This window comes from Hyperoodon ampullatus (genome assembly GCF_949752795.1).
Source record: "Hyperoodon ampullatus genome assembly, chromosome: 7".
Taxonomy (NCBI): domain Eukaryota; kingdom Metazoa; phylum Chordata; class Mammalia; order Artiodactyla; family Ziphiidae; genus Hyperoodon; species Hyperoodon ampullatus.
Window position 1 is genome coordinate 55349401 of NC_136920.1, and position 18748 is coordinate 55368148.

General features: G+C 35.1%; 1 protein-coding gene across 1 annotated transcript in view; it reads left to right on the top strand.

Moving 5' to 3' along the window:
- RSF1 (remodeling and spacing factor 1) overlaps nucleotides 1–18748 on the top strand; it is a gene marked incomplete at its 5' end in the record, with an annotated part of 168627 nt that overhangs the window by 107793 nt on the left and 42086 nt on the right. The window contains one exon of the mRNA XM_079709480.1: nucleotides 14223–14377. Coding sequence (XP_079565606.1) covers nucleotides 14223–14377 — 155 coding nt within the window. The remainder of the gene's footprint in view (nucleotides 1–14222; nucleotides 14378–18748) is intronic.

Sequence of the window (18748 nt, forward strand, 5' to 3'; positions counted from 1 at the left end):
ATAAAACTTTCTTTTAAATTGATAAGTGACTGGGACTGTTATTCAGAATCTTTGTGTGTCCAATTTTCTGTTTTTGGTAATTAATTATTTAGAATTTATTCTTTTAATTCTCACAATTTATATTAAGTTTGAAAATATCGGGATTTATAACTACAGTAGGGATAACTAATAGATATATATCAACTGGCTTATGAAAAACCCCTTTAACTGTAACTCGTCTTTGTTTTTGCTCAGATTTAGCAGATTTTTGTTAGTGGTCATTTATTAATGTTTCGAAGAGATAATTCGTAGAAATTCATAATAATTGTTTGGGTCAGGTGAGCTCAACTTTCATGCCCTAAGGATAAACATTAAATGAGCTGTTGGGGGAGTGTTTTATAAGCATCCTTTCCTCATATTATAATATGGTTTTCCATGTAGTTCATTTACTAAATTAAGATCAACAAAATGTTCCTGAAATAAAATATACTCACCATCTTCCCCTATGAATAACATACATTAAATGAGGTTCTGTTCAGTATGTTTTACCACCACTTCTAATTCCTATATCAAACTTGCATAGTTGTTAAAGACATATTGTCTTCTGCTTTGTAGATGAAGAACATATGACAGAAAAATTATTATGGTTATTATTCATCAGTCATACGCACTTAAAACAACTTCTAGTTTACACTGTTTTAAGTAGATTATACCCCAGTGCATGATGTGAGAGAAAGAGCATTGATTTTATAGTTAATAACTGTCTGAATCTGGGTTCCTCTGCTTATCATCTGTAAGCAGATTACTTAATTTCTCTGATACTCTTTCCTAAAATGAAGATGATAATACTTCCCTGTTCAGTTGTTCTGAGAACTATAAGAGAAATCATACTAGGGCCATAGTACATGCTTGATAAAAATTTGTTCCTTTTCTCCCAGTTAAACTATTGTCTTTTCTTACAACTTCTATCCTCAAAGATTGAAACTTAGTTTCTTTATAAAAGAAATATTTATCAGCAGGAAGAGAAAAGGGCAAATTTGCTAGGCAACTTTTCCCAAATATGCAGTAATATTTGGGATCATTAATAAAACATTGGGTTTTTGACTCTGATTTCAGGTAATTAAAGCCAAATTCTAAACACCTGATTGTCACACTAATGTTCCTTTATTTCATTAAACTAATAGATTTCTATCACATGCCTTCTTGTGTAATTGGCACTGTGTTGAGCAATGGGGGATATGGTAGTGAATAGTACACCTCTCACATCTCTAGATGAGCTTCATGCACTTGTGGAATCCTTTATATTTTAAGTAGTAGCTCTTAGTTGTAATTAATGTGCGTATTTTCTGGGGAAGTACCATAGTTTCAATAGATTCTCAATGTGTCCTGTGACACGATGCTATTTCAGTTAGCTTTAACGTGACATACTGGTACTGTTTTGGGCAAATGTAGTGAACCGTTTTATCCATATAGGTCTCTCATTTTTGTGAAGGTTGAATGCAAAAGCATTATATTATTATTCTTTCCTTTCCCGAAAGTTGAGATCTTAGTTGTCATTAAAATACATTAGGTACCCAAAATAATGTAGGGCATCATTTCATTTGGCACTGATGAGAATCTTCCTGGAGTATAGTGTTTAGATTTGGATACCAAACTCTAAGAAGAATATTAATATAGTATAATGAGTTATGTATGAGGAGAACCACAAAGAAGATGATTTAATGAAATGAAAATACTTTATCTAGCAGAAATTTAGGGAGATATAACTGTCTGTATACATTTAAAGAATTGACTTGTGTAAGAGTATTTCTTTCATGGGCTGAGCCAGCATCAGTGGATACAAATTATGGGGTAGTAGAACTGAGCTTATAGAAGTGAGAACATTTGCTCTTCCTATATAGCGGAGATAATTATCTTAAGGCTGACAGATACTGTTAAAAACATTTTCTAAACTTGCAGGTTTATGTTAAGTAGAGTTTATGAGGAGGCAGTCATCTTTTTAGCAAGAAATACCTTTGGAAATTGAGGTAGTAAGTTAAGAGAAGTAAAGCAAATAGAATTTTGGCTTTATAATTTAATAGATTGCACTTGGGTATTTTTCTTTACTAGTGAATATTATTTTTTACTAGTGAAATAAAAAGCCTGTTTCTCTTGTTTAAAGCTGTTTGTTTAAAGTAAAACTTAGTTTCTTGGAAATTTTGGTGTTGGAAACATGTTTCTGCCTAATCACTAAAAGAAAGCAATGTGAGAAAAATTATCTAGTATCTAGAACTCTATTTTTTTAAGCTGTAAGTCAGTCTTCTTAATGATTGATAAATGTATAAATTAACTGAACTTTACAATATAAAAATCAAATGGAATATTTCTTTGAAAAATAGGAATCCATCAAAAAAGAGAGGATTTTACATATTTGACCGTCTGAAAATCGAATACCTAGAAACATACAGTGTCTGCTGTCAGACCACGATGAAGTTAAACCAGAAATCAATAACAGAAAGATAACTGTAAAATCCCCGGATAGTTGGACATTAAACAGTACACTTCTAAATAACACATGGGTCAGAAAATATCTCAAGAGGATATTTTATCATCATTTTTATTTTATTTTATTTTATTTTATTTATTTATTTATGGCTGCATTGGGTCTTTGTTGCTGTGTGCGGGCTTTCTCTAGTTGTGTCGAGCGGGGGCTACTCTTCGTTCTGGTGCGCAGGCTTCTCATTGCGGTGGCTTCTCTTTGTTGCAGAGCACGGGCTCTAGGTGCGTGGGCTTCAGTAGTTGTGGCGCACGGGCTTAGTTGCTCCATGGCATGTGGGATCTTCCCGGACCAGGGCTCAAACCTGTGTCCCCTGCATTGGCAGGCGGATTCTTAACCACTGCGCCACCAGGGATGGACACCAGGGATGTCCTCAAGAGGATATTTTAAAATATTTTGAATTAAATGAAAATAAATACGCAAATTACCAAAATTTGCAGTCGAAAATTCGCAGTGAAAACAGTGGTTAGAGGGAAATTTATAGTATTGAATATATGTGTATAAATCAAAGGCTAGTTCTTTGAAAAGATCAATAAAATTTAAGAGCCTCTAGCCAGGCTAAGAAAACAAAGAAAGGGGACGCAGATTACTAATATCAGAAATGAAAAAGAAGACATCACTGTATATCCCATGGACTTTAAAAGGATAATAAAGGAATGCTGTGAATAACTCGATTCCCACAGATTTGATAACCTAGATGAAATGTACCAATTAATTGAAAGGGACAATCTGCTAAATCTCACAACAGAAGAATAGATAATATGCACAAGTCTCTATTAAAGAAATTGGATCAGTAATTAACCTTCTAAAATGGAACACCAGGCTCAGGTGGGTTCAGTAGTGAATTCTACCAAACATTTATGGAGGAAATTATACCAATTTTCTTCAGTCTTTTTCAGAAGATAGAAGGAGAGAGAATAATTCCTAGCTAATTATGTGAGGCCAGCATTACGTTAATACGCAAACCAGACAAAGATATTATAAAGAAAATTATAGACCAGTATCTCTCATGAACATAAAGACAGAAATTTTCAAAAAATATTAGCAAATTAAATCCAACAATGCATAAAAAGTATAATACACCATGACCAAGTGGGATTTATCCCAGGTATACAAGGCTGGTTCAATATTTGAAAACCAGTTTTCACACATCACCAGGTTAAAGAAGAAAATATCACATGATCATGTCAATACATACAGAAAAATCATTTGATAAAACTCAACACCCTTTCATGATTAAAACTCTCAGTAAAGTAGGAAGAGATGGAAACTTCCTTGATTAAAAAATATATATATTGGGAATTCCCTGGCGTTCCAGTGGTTACGACTCTGCAGTTCCACTGTTGGGGGGCCCCAGTTTCCATCCCTGGATGGGGAACTAAGATTCCGTGAGCCATGTGACGTGGCCAAAAAAAACCCAAAAAACAAACAAACTGATTTGCTATGGAGGCAGAGAATAAATCCTATACAAAATTGGAGGATTTCCAGTACTTGGCTTTCAATAAAAGTGAAGGAGCGTCTAATAGATTTGTTAACTGAATATTTAATTAAAAATTATTTTTAAAAAATCTACAAAAACCTACATATAACATCTATTTAATGAGGAGAAACTTGAAATTTTTCCCTTTAAGATCAGGAACAAGGCAAGGGTATCTGCTCTCTTCATTCCTTTTCAACATCATACTGGAAGTTCTAAGTAATGCAGTAAGATAAGAAAAGGAAATAAGAGATACACAGATTGAGAAGGGAGAAATAAAACTCGTTTTTTGCCAATGACATCATTGCCAATGACATGTAGAAAATCTGAAAGAATCAACCAGAAAATCTCCTGGAACTAATTCGTGATTATAGCAGTGTTGCAGGATAAAATGTTAATACACAAATGTCAATCACTTTCTTATATACCATCAGTGAATGTGTAGAATCTGAATTTAAAAACATAGTACCTTTACATTAGCTCCTCTAAAACTGAAATACCTAGGTTTAAATCTAACAAAATATGAAAAAATGTATATGATGAAAACAAAATTCTAATGAAAGAAATCAAGAATCAATAAATGGAGAGATATTCCATGTTCATGGACAAGAACACTTAATATTGTCAAGATGTCACTTCTTCCCAACTTAATCTGTAGATTTCACTGCAATCCCAATCAAATCCCAATCAAAATCTCAGCAACTTATTTGTGGATATCAAGAAACTGACTCTAAAATTTATAGGCAAAAGACCTAGAATGCACAGTGTTGTAGAAGAACAAAGTTGAAGTACTGACAGTACCTGAGTCCATGACTTACTATAAAACTATCGTAGGGCTTCCCTGGTGGCGCAGTGGTTGAGAGTCCGCCTGCTGATGCAGGGGACGCGGGTTCGTGCCCCGATCCGGGAGGATCCCACATGCTGCGGAGCGTCTGGGTCCGTGAGCCATGGCCGCTGAGCCTGCGCGTCCGGAGCCCGTGCTCCGCAACGGGAGAGGCCACAACAGTGAGGGGCCCGCGTAAAAGCAAAAAAAAAGAAAAAAAAAAAAAAAAACTATCGTAATGAAGAGAGTGTGGTATTGGCAAGAGAATAGACAAGTAGATCAGTGGGACAGACTAAAGAGCACTGAAATAGACACACATAAATATAGTTAACTTACATTTGACAAAGACACAAAGGCAATACAGTGGAGAAAAGATAGTCTTTACAAATGGTGCTGGCACAACTGGACATTCACATGCAAAAAATTGAATCTAGACACAGACCGTTACAACCTTTAGAAAAATTAACTCAAAATGAATCACAGACCTACATGTAAAATGCAAAACTATAAAACTCCAAGAAGATAACATAGAAGAAAATCTAGATTACCTCAGGTTTGATGATAACTTTTTTGATGCAATACCAAAGGTGCAATCCATGAAAGAAAGAATTGATATTCTGGACTTCATTAAAATTTAAAAATTTCTGCTCTGTGAAAGACAGTGTCAACATAATGCAAATATAAGCCACAGAATGGCAGAAAATAATTTACAAAAGACATATCTGATAGAGGACTGTTATTCAAAATATACAAAAAACTCTTCAAGTCCAACAGTAAGAAAACAAACAACCTGATTTATAATGGGCCAAAGACCTTATCAGACAGATGGCGAATCATCACAGGAAAAGATGCACCATGTCCTGTTTCATTGGGGAAATGTAAATTAAGACAACAGTGAGGTATTACTAGACACCTATTACAGTGGCCAGAATCAAGAACACTGATAACACCAAATGCTGGTGAGAATGTGGAGCAATAGGAACTTTGATTCATCACTGATGGGAATGCAAAATGGCACAGCCACTTTGGAAGACAGTTTTCTGGCTTCTTACAAAGTTAAACATTACCATATGGTCCAGCAATCATCTTCCTCGGTATTTGCCCAAAGAATTGGAAGACTTACGTCTATACAAAAACCTGCACATGAGTGTTTATAGCAGCTTTACTCATAACTTGGCAAAACTTGAGAGCAACTAAGAATATCCTTCAGTAGGTAAATGGATAAACTGAGGTGTATCCAGACAATGGTATATTGTCTAAAACAAAACAAATGAGCTGTGAAGCCATGAACAGACACGGAGGTTAAATCATATTAATAAAAAAAAGAAGGCAGTCTGAAATTAACTGTATGATTTCAACTATATGATGTTCTGGAAGACATAAAACTATGGAGAAAGTAAAAAGAACAGTGGTTGTCAGGGTTTAGAGAGGAATGAGGGATGAATCGGTGAAGCACAGAGAATTTTCAGGGCAGTAAAACTACTCTGTCTGATACTATTGTAATGATGGATGAGTGTTGGTATATATATGTCCAGACCCATAGAATGTACCACACTAAGGGTAACCGTAACGTGAACTGTGGACTCTGGGTGGTAGGTATGTGTCAGGATAGGTTCATCAATTGTAACAAACATAATCTTAAGAATGGAGGAAGCTGTGCATTGGCATGGAATACATGTGAAATCTCTGTACCTTCTCAATTTTGCTTAGACCCTAAAACTGCTCTTAAAAAATTAAGTTCTTGGGCTTCCCTGGTGGCACAGTGGTTGAGAGTCCACCTGCCAATGCAGGGGACAGGGTTTGTGCCCCAGTCCGGGAAGATCCCACATGCCGTGGAGTGGCTAGGCCTGTGAGCCATGGCTGCTGAGCCTGCGCGTCCGGAGCCTGCGTACCGCAAAAGAAAAAAAAAATTAAGTTCTTAAGTTTTTTTTTAATTTAATGCTATAACATCATAGTTTTAAAACTTCTGCAATTTCCATTCCTGTGTGTGTGAAATTTATAATATAAATATATATGAGATGGATAGATAGGAAGTGGTTAACTGAAATATAATTATTTGAACAATTAGATTTAGTAAGTTACTTACAAAATAGTAAAAATCGTTAAGTTTCATTGAATCAACATTGCCAACATTGGCAATGAAATTGCCAACATTTGAACATTTTAACCTATAAAACCGGCAGTTATGCATGGCTTAAGCAAGTATTATGTTTCAAAAACAAAAATGTTTGAGCTCTAGCCAGTGTCCCACTCATTTCAACTAATGTTTGAAGCATAATTGCCATGAAAGAATAGTATTTGTTATAGTTATTTCATCACTACTTTAGTCCTCAATGAAAGAGGATAAAGTACAGAAAAATATTTTCTATGTCTGATGAAATAACATGCTATAAGTGATATTATGCTAGGGGATATGTCAAGCAATTTTCTTTAGGAATGTAGAAGAGGAGCAAAAAATATGAATACCATGAAGTGTTAGTTATTGGTTATTAATGATCAGAGAATTTTAGCACATCTTAGACCAGACTTCATTAGGCGATTCTTCAAAATCAGAAAGGGACTGCTGAAAGTGCTTTTATACTAGGTCTGCTAAGAAAGATAAAATTTTATGCAGACTGTTGAACAGTTTCTTTGTAAAGAATATATACATATGGCCCATATTCACATGAAAAAGTGTTTGATATCATTATTCATCAGAGAATTCCCAATTTAAACCATAATGAGATACTACTTTACCTCCACTAGAATGACTAAAATGAAAATGACTTACAGTACCAAATGTTAGCAAGAATGTGGACCAACTGGAACTCTTAAAACACCTTGCTGGTGGGAATGTAAAATGGTATAACCACTTACACTTCGGCCATTTGTTCAAATGTTAAACAAACTGTTACCCCATAACCCAGTGATTTCACTCCTAGGTATTCATCTTAGAGAAATGAAACCAAATGTTTACAAAAAACCTTGTGTAATAAGGTTCATAGCATCTTTGTTCATAATAGTCTCCATATATGGATTATTACTAGGCAATAAAAAGAAATGACCTATAATGCATGCAACTCTGTGGATTTGTCTCAAAGGCATTATCATGTGTGAGAAGCCAAAAAGTACATACTGTTTTATTCCGTTTAAGTTCTGGAATTAACTAAACTGATCTATGGTTCCAGTGTTCAAAACTGTAATTCATTTTTTTGCTTTTGGTGGAGGAGAGGGATTGAGTAGGAGGACAGGGCAGGGGAGAATTTTCTGGGGTGATGTGTAATATTCCTTATCTTGATAGATGTGTGGATTACACAGATGTATGCATGTGTCAAAACTGATTAACTGAACACCTAAGATCTGTTCATTTCAATGGATGTCAATTATACCTCAATAAAAATATTTTAAGTATTGATAGTGGTTTGACAATCATTTCCAAAGAGCTGATTTCTAAATAGTATACAGAGTTTTCATGAACCCATAATTAGAAAATCTGTCAAGACATGCTGCTAATATAGCACAGTGATTGAAAAGATGGTCTCTGAAGTCAGACTGTCTATAATTCAGTTCTGCCTTTAATATGTACTAACTGTGACCATAAGCAAATTACTGTACATTTCTGCATGTTCTCACTTTCCTAGTCTTATAAAATGGGGGTAATAATAGTACCTATTTAATCAGATTATATTGGAATTATATGAATTAATTCATGTAATGCTTCTGGAGTAATTCCTGGAACATAGTGATCACTCACTAATGTTAACTTCTGTTATTAATATACTGCTGTTGATATCACTCATTAATACCTTCCTTCAGTTTCTTGGCCCCCTTAAGGAGTACTGTCATACTCAGTTACCTTCCTTTTTGTCTACTCAGTAATTTGGACTTGCATGAAAAAGATGGAAAATTATTGGTAAACCTTGGAATCATATATTACAGGTGTTTGCTAAAGACTTGCTGTATAACTAACTGTCCTGTGCTCTGGAGGTACAAAGACATGATGCCATTCCAAAGCTCTCCATATTGTGGGAGAAAGATACAGGGAAATAGTAAATGGTAATATAGTGTCATAAATGTGATCTGTGATGGAGATCATTCCAGTGTGCTATGGAGGAACCCGATACCTAACCCATACTTGGCAGAAGATGATAACCTGTGCTTGGCTGTGTTTTTGTTTTGTCTTTTTTTTTTTAATTGAATTGGGCTATCAGGTCAGTTGCTTCTGAGCCGTTTATCGCTACCACTAATTCTAACTCTGAACATCCCTTAGACTAAGAAAAATCATATTCCACATTATATGATTAGAGTATATAATTATATATTCTAATCTATATATTATATATATATTATATAATTAGGATGATATATTCTACTTCACTCAAGTCTAGATTAACTTTAGGTACAGATAGTTAAGAATCCATTAAGTCAAAATCAGCCAATCTGCCCATAACTTGAGCTTCCAGCCTTTCCACTTCAATATGTTTCTCCCATCACAGTTAATAACATCCATGTTTGCTTGGATCCAAAACTTGGGAGGCACAGCATTAACTTTTCTTTTTCTCTCACTTCCCATCCATTCTTGCAGCAAATCCAGTCAGCTCTCTATGCAAAATGTACCCAGTGTTTAAACGTTCCTCATTCCTTTCATAACTACATTCTTGTCCAAGTCACCATCACTTTTTAAAAATACAATTTAGTGATTTTTTAGTATATTCTCAAAGTTGTGTAGCTATCGCCACTATCTAACTCCAGGGCATTTTCCTCACCCCACAAAGAAACCCCATACCCTGTACATTAGCATTTACTCACCATTTTCCCTTTCCCCAGCCCATGGCAGCTGCCAGTCTACTTTCTGCTTCCCTAAGTTGCCTTTCCAGACACTGTATATACATAGAATCATACAATGTGTGGCCTTCATGTCTGGCTTCTTTCAGATAGCATAATATTTTCAAGGTTCATCTATGTAGTAAGAATCAGTACTACATTCCTTTTTATGGCTAAATAATATTCCCCCTTGTATGGATATACCACGTTTATCCATTCTGTGTTTGTCTTTGAAATAATGATTGGAGTTAGTCTGAAGCGCACTATGGGCTGAAGACAACAGAAATGTAAACACCTGAGATCATAAGAGAACATGGCATTTTGGAGGAATATATCTGATTTAATATGCCTCAGTGAAGAAATGTTTTAAAGAAAAGAAAACAATGGAGAGAGGGAGGGCAAAACAACTGAACTGTTGTTAGAATCCACAGTCTACTTTAAAAGGTCCTGTAAGGACCTCCCTGGTGGTACAGTGGTTAAGACTCCATGCTCCCAGTGCAGGGGGCCTGGGTTCAATCCCTGGTCTGGGAATTAGATCCCACATGCATGCCTCAACTAAGAGTGCACATACCACAACTAAGGAGCCTGACTGCCACAACTAAGGCCTGACGCAACCAAATAAATATTTTTTTTAAACCCCACAAATTTATTTTAAAAAAATAAAAGGTCCTGTAGAGGACCAGATGGCTTCACAGGAGAATTCTACAAACGTTTTTTTTGTTTGTTTGTTTGTTTTAATTTTTTTTATTGGAGTATAGTTGATTTACAGTGTTATGTTAGTTTCTGCTGTACAGCAAAGTGAGTCAGTTATGAATTCTACCAAACCTTTAGAGAAGTGTTAACACCTATCCTTCTGAAACTATTCCAAAACATTGCAGAGGAAGGAATACTTCCACACTCATTCTATGAGGCCAACATCACCCTGATATGAAAACCAGACAAAGATATCATAAAAAAAAGAAAATTACAGGCCAGTATCACTGGTGAACATAGATGCAAAAATCCTCAACCAAATACTAGCAAACCGAATCCAGTAATATATTAAAAGGGGACTTCTCTGGCCCAGTGGTTAAGATTCCACACTTACACTGCTGGGGGTGCAGGTTCGATCCCCGGTCAGGGAACTAATAAGATTTCACATGGCCATGTGGCGCAGCCAAAAAAAAAAACTCAAAACGTGAAAAGGATCATACACTGTGATCAAATGGGATTGATTTCAGGGATGCAAGGATTTCTCAGTATCTGCAAATCAGTGTGATATACCACATTAACAAATTGAAGAATAAAAACCATATAATCATCTCAATAGATGCAGAAAGCTTTTGATAAAATTCAGTGTTCATTTATGATAAAAACACTCCAGAAAGTGGGCATAGAAGGAACGTACCTCAACATCATAAAGGCTGTATATGACAAACGCACAGCTAACATCATACTCTATGGTGAAAAGCTATAAGTATTTCCTCTAAGATCAGGAACAAGACAAAGATCCCCACTCTCACCACTTTTATTCAACATAGTTTTGGAAGTCCTAGCCACAGCAATCAGAGAAGAAAAAGAAATTAAAAAATACAAATTGGAAAGGAGGAAACTGCCTTAAACTGCCACTGTTTGCAGATGACATGGTGCTGTACATAGAAAATCCTAAAGAGGCTACCAGAAAACTACTGGAGTTCAGCAGTGAATTTGGAAAAGTTGCAGGAAACAAAATTAACATACATGAATCTGTTGTGGTTTACATATATTTATACACACACACGTACACATATACGCACAATGCAATACTACTCAGTCTTAAAGAAATTTTGCCATTTGCAGTAACATGGATGAACTTGGAGGGCATTATGCTAAGTGAAATAAGTCAGAAATACAAATACTTTATGATATCACTAACATGTGGAATCTACAAAATACAACAAACTAGTGAATAAAACAAAATATAGGCAGACTCACAGATATAGAGAACAAACTAGTTACCAGTGGGAGGGGGAGGTACGGACTGTTGGGTGTAAGATAGACTCAAGAATGTATTGTACAGGGCTTCCCTGGTGGTGCAGTGGTTGAGAATCTGCCTGCTAATGCAGGGGACACAGGTTCAAGCCCTGGTCTGGGAGGATCCCACATGCCGCGGAGCAACTGGGCCCGTGAGCCACAACTACTGAGCCTGCGGGTCTGGAGCCTGTGCTCCGCAACGAGAGGCCGCAACAGTGAGAGGCCCATGCACCGCGATGAAGAGTGGCCCCCGCTCGCTGCAACTGGAGAAAGCCCTCGCACAGAAACGAAGACCCAACACAGCCAAAAATAAATAAATAAATTAAAAAAAAAAAAAAGAATGTGTTGTACAACATGGGGAGTATAGCCAATATTTCGTAATAACTGTAAATGGAAAGTAACCTTTAAAAATCATACTAAAAATAAAAGGTCCTGTAAGAAATTTGGATATAATTTTAATATATGTATATTTATTAAAATACCCTCTAGTTCTAATTTAGGGTTTTTAAAAAATTACTTAGCATACTAAATCTAATTGTAAGATTGAAACAGGAGAAATCCAGATGGGTAGTTTTCTGTTTTCATATAATAATGGCTATTTTAGGTTTGCATTTTAATACAGTAGTCAGGTTAAAAGCCTTTAGGGGAGTTCTTAATTAATTTTCCTGCTAAATTTTTTGTTGCTTAGAGTATTGGAAGTAATTGACATGGATTTTCTGACAATATTGGCACTCTTCTAATGTTCAGCAGCTTTTAAGAATAGGTATAGTGAAATACTTCAGTATTTTTTTCAGTTCCCAGCATGACCTCAAAAAAAGGGAATTCTCAGTGAAATATCATAGTAATAACATTAAGTGGATAGAGGTTTAGGTTAGAATCAGGTTGGTCTAATGAAGTTCAGAGATAGAAACTTAGCCAAAAATTAATTTATTTAACATATCTAGGTTTTAATTTTCCTTTTTTGTAAAGTGGATGTAGTACCAGACATGATCTTGAAAGTGCATCTAATCTGACCTTCTACTATTAGATAATTAAAATTCTAATACTATTCATTTTATTGTATATGCTAATGTGATAGTTATAATATATATAAACATGTATTCATTCCCATGCACAATATTTATAATATGTATAAACCTGTGTTCATTGCCATACACAATGATAAAATGGTTGTCATTTTAACTTCTGAAAGATGTCAATCATTGGCAATTTTATTACTTTCTTTGGAAGCCAATTTAATAATACTTGAGAGAATCCAGTCTTTTACAGATAAGGAAACTCAGGGCTAATGAAGATATATGACCTGTCCAGGGGTACATCGCCATTTAGTTTAGGAACAGTGATTCTATTCATTCATTAAACATTTTTTTAGAGCCTACTTCATAAGGCAGCTAAGTGGGATGGAGGTGGAATCGGACACAGAGGATAGAGGACATATGTGGCATGACAGATAAGAAAACAAGTAGTTTCATCTTAATACTAACTACGTAGAATTAGAGGTGCATGCACAGTGCTTTGATGACACAGATGGGAAGATCATGGTGCTGTTTAATTAACTTAGTGGCAGATCTAGAACTAAGCTTCTCAACTCTTAGTCCAGGGTTCCCTTTTTATTTTCACTGTTACACCCTGTTTATCTGAGCAGAAAAATATTTAGTTTTCTTGTTTGTAAGTGGCATTAAAATTGACCATACTACACCTGCGAATTTGGTAGTAAAAACAGATAATTTGTAGATTGGTATCTTATTTATTTGGGATTTTCTTGTATTTTTTATTCAAAATGAATTCCCTTCCTGTAGTTGTAAACTCTAATTGACAAAGCAGCATCCATAACCTAAATTTTTGGGTTTTTGACCTGTGTTAGTAGACTTCCATAGCAGTTTCAAATATTATTCTCTCTGTAGGTGGAAAAGAGTTCTTATTCCCAAATGAATCAAAAACTTGAATCATTTAGTTTAAAAAAAATTCTTCTTCAAGCAAGTTTTCCATTGATTTTGTACTCCCTAGACATTGCATAGTATTTTAAAAAATTATCAAACTTAGCTTTTTGTTTAATTTTTGTTCCTACTGTTTTTTTAACCAAATAGATTTGCATTGCCATTCAAATCAATAGAATAGTCTTAAGATTCCTCTTTGGGGAAGAGTTTATTTTAATATGTATTCATTCCTAATACTTAATTTTAAAATTTAAGGTTAATTAGGGTTAGCTGTACTAGTGTTTCTTGATGTTCTTAATATGTTTTTCTTTTTTAAATTTTAATTTCTAACAGATATATTCTGAAATCTCTTTAGAACAGAAGAAATTTTTTTTTAATTTTATTGAAGTATAGTTGATTTGCAGTGTTGTGTTAATTTCTCCTGTACAGCAAGGTGACTCTGTTATACATATTCTTTTTCATATTCTTTTCCATTATGGTTTATCAAAGGATATTAAATATAGTCCCGTGTGCTATACAGTAGGACCTTGTTGTTTATCCATCTTATATATACCAGTTTGCGTCTGCTAACCCCAGCCTCCCAATTCTCCAACCCTCCCCCCCAACCCCTGGCAACACAGGTCTTAGAAAACAAGAAAGATTTTTACGCTGTCTTTTTTTTTCCCACTTTTTTAGAAATCGAAACGAGTTGGCTGAGACTCTTGCGCTCCTGAAAGCACAAATTGATCCTGTACTATTGAAAAACTCTAGCCAACAGGACAACTCTTCCCGGGAAAGTCCCAGCTTAGAGGATGAGGAGACTAAAAAGGAGGAAGAAACACCTAAACAAGGTTTTTTTTGTGTGTTTTGTTTTGCTTTGTTTTGTAATTTCTTCTCTTTTCTACTCCTCTTCCCAGCTATATAAATTGAAATTCCCTCAATTTGAAAATTTTTAACCCTTCCTGTAAAAGGAGGTACATTTTCCTTTTATTTAATGAAAAAAAAAAGCAGCAGCAGCAAAAACCATTGAGGACTTTGGTCTTTTGTACTGAACATTTAAAAAATTTAAATAAAAAATGTTCATATCATCAAAACATAATATCTGTTACTAATTTAAGAGTACAAGATATTAGTGAACTTTTAAAAAATTATCATGGTAAAATATATATAACAAAATTTTGTCATTTTAACCATTTTTAAGTGTACAGTTCTATGGCATTAAATTCATTTGTGTTGTTGTGCAACTGTCACCACCATTCATCTCCAGACTCACCTCCCCCAACTGAAACTGCGTACTCATTAAACACTAATTTCCCTTTCCTCCTCCCCTCAGCCCCAGGCATCCATCATTCTACTTTCTTTCTCTATGAATTTGACTAACTCTAGGAACCTTATTTCAGAGAAATCATGGCAGTATTTGTCCATTTGTGACTGTCTCATTTTCATTGAGCTTAATGTCTTCAGTGTTCATCCATATTATAGCAAGTATCAGAATTTTTCCTTTTTAAGGCTAATATTCCATTGTGTGTATCTACCACATTTTATGTATTCATCTGTCACTGGATGCTTGGGTTTCTTCTACCTTTTTTCTATTGAGAATAATGCTGCTATGAAAGTGGGTGTATAGATATCTGCTTTCACTTCTTTTGGGTATATACCTGAAGTAGAATTACTGGATCCGATGATAGTTCTGTTTTTAATTTTTTGAGTCTCTGCCATACCATTTTCTACAGGCACTGCACCATTTTACATTCCTACCAGTAATGCATAAGGGTTCCAATTTTTTCACATGCTACACATCACTTGTCACTTTCTTTTCTTTTCTTCGTTTAAAAATAATAGCCATTCTAATGGATGTGAAGTGGTATCTGTGGTTTTGATTTGCCGTTTCATAATGACTATAATGATGTTGAACACCTTTTCATGTACTTAGCCATTTGTATATCTTCTCTGGAAAAATATCTATTCAAGTTCTTTGCCAATTCTTTAATTGTTTGTGGGTGTGTGGTGTGGATTGGTTTTCTTTGTTTATTTGTTTTGGGTTGCCCTTAGCAAATCCTTAAGTCTACAAGAATTATAATTATTAAACTTGATTTCTTGATTGAGTTTCCTAATATGCTTAATTGAGCAGATCAAATCGTAACCTCTTTAGAAGGACAGAACCAAGTCCTAACTTTTCTAGAAGCAGAGAAACCAACTGAAATTTTGTCTAACATCATTTTAGTTAATACTTTTTGTTGATAACATACCTTTTAATGACAGGGGAGAGAATTTACTCTCCTTATTATGCTTTCTTCCTCTACTGTTAGTTTTCCTTTACTGTTTTGATTAGAACCTGAAAGCAATATGTTTTTACTTTATTTGCTGCTTTGAGGGAATTAACCATAAAGTCATCCCCTAGCTGCAAGCATTGCATAAAAACAAGTAATTATGCCTTTTGATGTAGGTTATAATGTTTGTACATATTAAGCATTGCTTTTAGCAAAAATCCTGTTTATTGTCCTCCTTTGACCAGTGTTTATATGATTTCAAATATCTTTGGTGGTCTTACTCATAAGCCATATTTCTGATTTGAAAAATTCTTTTCTATATCTTAAAATTCAGTTTGTAGCCTACATCAGTAAAATGTAATAATTTTAAAGTAGTCTAAACCCACTATTGAATTTTAAGATGTTTTTAAATTGAAGTATAATTGACATATAACATTATTATTCATTTCAGGGATACAACATAATGATTTGACATTGTATGCCTTGTGAAATGATCACCACAATAAATTTAGTAATTATCTGTCTCCATACAAAGTTACAAAAAACTTTTTCTTGTGATGAGAACCATTAAGATTTACTTTCTTAGCAATTTTCAAGTTTACTATATAATGTTATTGAATTTTCCAGATTTTTTAGTAGTATCCCTAAGGATTAGTTCTGAGTTTAGACTTAATATTCATTTGGTCATTCAGTTTGGTCATTCATTCCTGTGTTTGCTTCTTCTCCAATGTACTTAAATCAAGACCAAAGAGGTCAAGGCAATAGAAATTTAAGAGGCAATTATTCCTATTAAGTGAACTTAAATTTTACACTGATTTTGAAGGGGGAGTCATTGTATAGTTTAAATTAGAAAGAAAAACAAACTATTTCCTCAATAAAGTAAAGCTCTTTCTTGTATTTAATTCTAAAATTTCACTGTTGGGGGTCTTATAGGAGAGGGGGAATTTCAACAGTAACACCAACTAACATTTATTGGGCATGTCCTGCTTCTTTGCAGCCTACCAAATGCTTCATGTGCTTTTTTATTTAACCCTTTTAATAAAAGGATTAGCAGCTCTTTGAGATACTACTATTATTATTTCAGTTTTACAGATGAAGGAATTTGGAAGTTTATAAGCTTGCCCAAGTCATATAGATAATAATGTGTCAGAGTCTAGATTTGAACTCTGATTCTTGTAAAGCCTATGACTTTAACTAGAGTGATCTAGAGCTGTACTTCTCAAATTTTAATATGCATGATGTTTACCTAGTGATTTACCTGATTCACCATTTTTACAGAGACCAAGTTGATGTTGATGCTGCTGGTCAGAGGACCACAGTTTTGGAGTATCAAGGTTATAAAGGCAGTCTTCTCCTAACCTTGGAAACAAATATGGTCATCCCTTGGTCTCTCTGGGGATTGCTCCCAGAACCTCTGCCAATACCAAAATCCAAGAAGGCTCAAGTCCCTTATATAAAATAGAATAGTATTTGCATATCACCTATGCATATCTTCCCGTATACTTCATTTAAATCATCCATAGATTACTTGTAATACCTAATACAATGTAAATGCTATGTGAATAGTTGCCTGTGTGTGGCAAATTCAAGTTTCGCTTTTTGGGACTTTCCGGAATTTTCTTTCTGAATATTTTCAACCTGAGGGTGCAGAGGGCTGACTGGACACCAGAGGCTTTCATACAGCTGCTTCTGAAAATATTCCTCAGTGAATGCTGATGTTCTGACTCTCAGTACAATCAAAAGAAAGTCTGTAGGGGAGGACATCTCTTGAAAAAGCAAAGGAGGGGAGGAGCAAGACATTTAGTTCTCTGGTTTTTTTCTTTCTCTTAGATAGTGTCTCTTCTGTTTCTCTTATTCTAATAGCAAAATGATTCTTATTCATTCGACAAATACTTAATTTTGTACCTACTATGTGCCAAACATGATTTTAGGCATGGGAATTTAGTAAACAAAGCAGACTAAAATCCTGGCTTTCGTGAAGCTTACGTTGTAGTGGATAAAATAGCTGACACGTATATCATCACAATGTACCAACACTGTTCTCAGTGCCTTACTTTTTTTTTTTTTTCTCAATCCAGATGTAGTTCATCAGTTAGATGTTATTGATAACATGAGCTCTGTGGCCTAGTGATTGAGTTGACATTCCAGTTTTTGGTTTATAAGAGGAGCAGAACTTAACCAACAGTCAAGTTCTCAGGAGAAGGAAAAAAGCTTTTCTTAGCTCATGGAACATAGATGGCCTAGTCATGGTGTGATGCTAAGAAGCTTTGGTGGGGGGAGGGATTAAAACTTTTAATATCATTCAGGGAAGGATCTTTACCTTATCAATTAATATTTTCCCAAAGACTCCAATTTATTGGGTTGGTGATATAATGGAAACATTTTTGATATTGCAATTTATGAGTTGATTTATTCATTTTTTGTGAAATGGGTTCAATAGGAAATGTAGCAGTTAAGGGATAATCTGGCGCACTTTCCTATACTGCATTTGGTATCTAGAAATGGATGTTATGGCCTGCATTCTGAAATAGGTTTTCTGAATTCAGTCTTTTTTTTTTTGGCTGCGTTGGGTCTTCCTTGCTGCGCATGAGCTTGCTTTAGTTGCGGCAAGCTGGGGCTACTCTTCGTTGCAGTGCCCGGGCTTCTCATTGCGGTGGCTTGTCTTGTTGCGGAGCACGGGCTCTAGGCGCGCGGACTCAGTTGCTCCGTAGCATGTGGGATCTTCCCGGACCAGGGCTCGAACCTGTGTCCCCTGCATTGGCAGGCAGATCCTTAACCACTGCGCCACCAGGGAAGCCCTGAATTCAGTCGTAAGGAGAATAATTAATATTGTTTACTTTGCCTTCCTGAAGTAATATTGACAGAGTGGAGAGAATAGCTACAGGATAAATTACTAAACCAAAGTTTACTAGTACAGTACTGAAAACTTACTGATGACTTTCAGTTACAAAA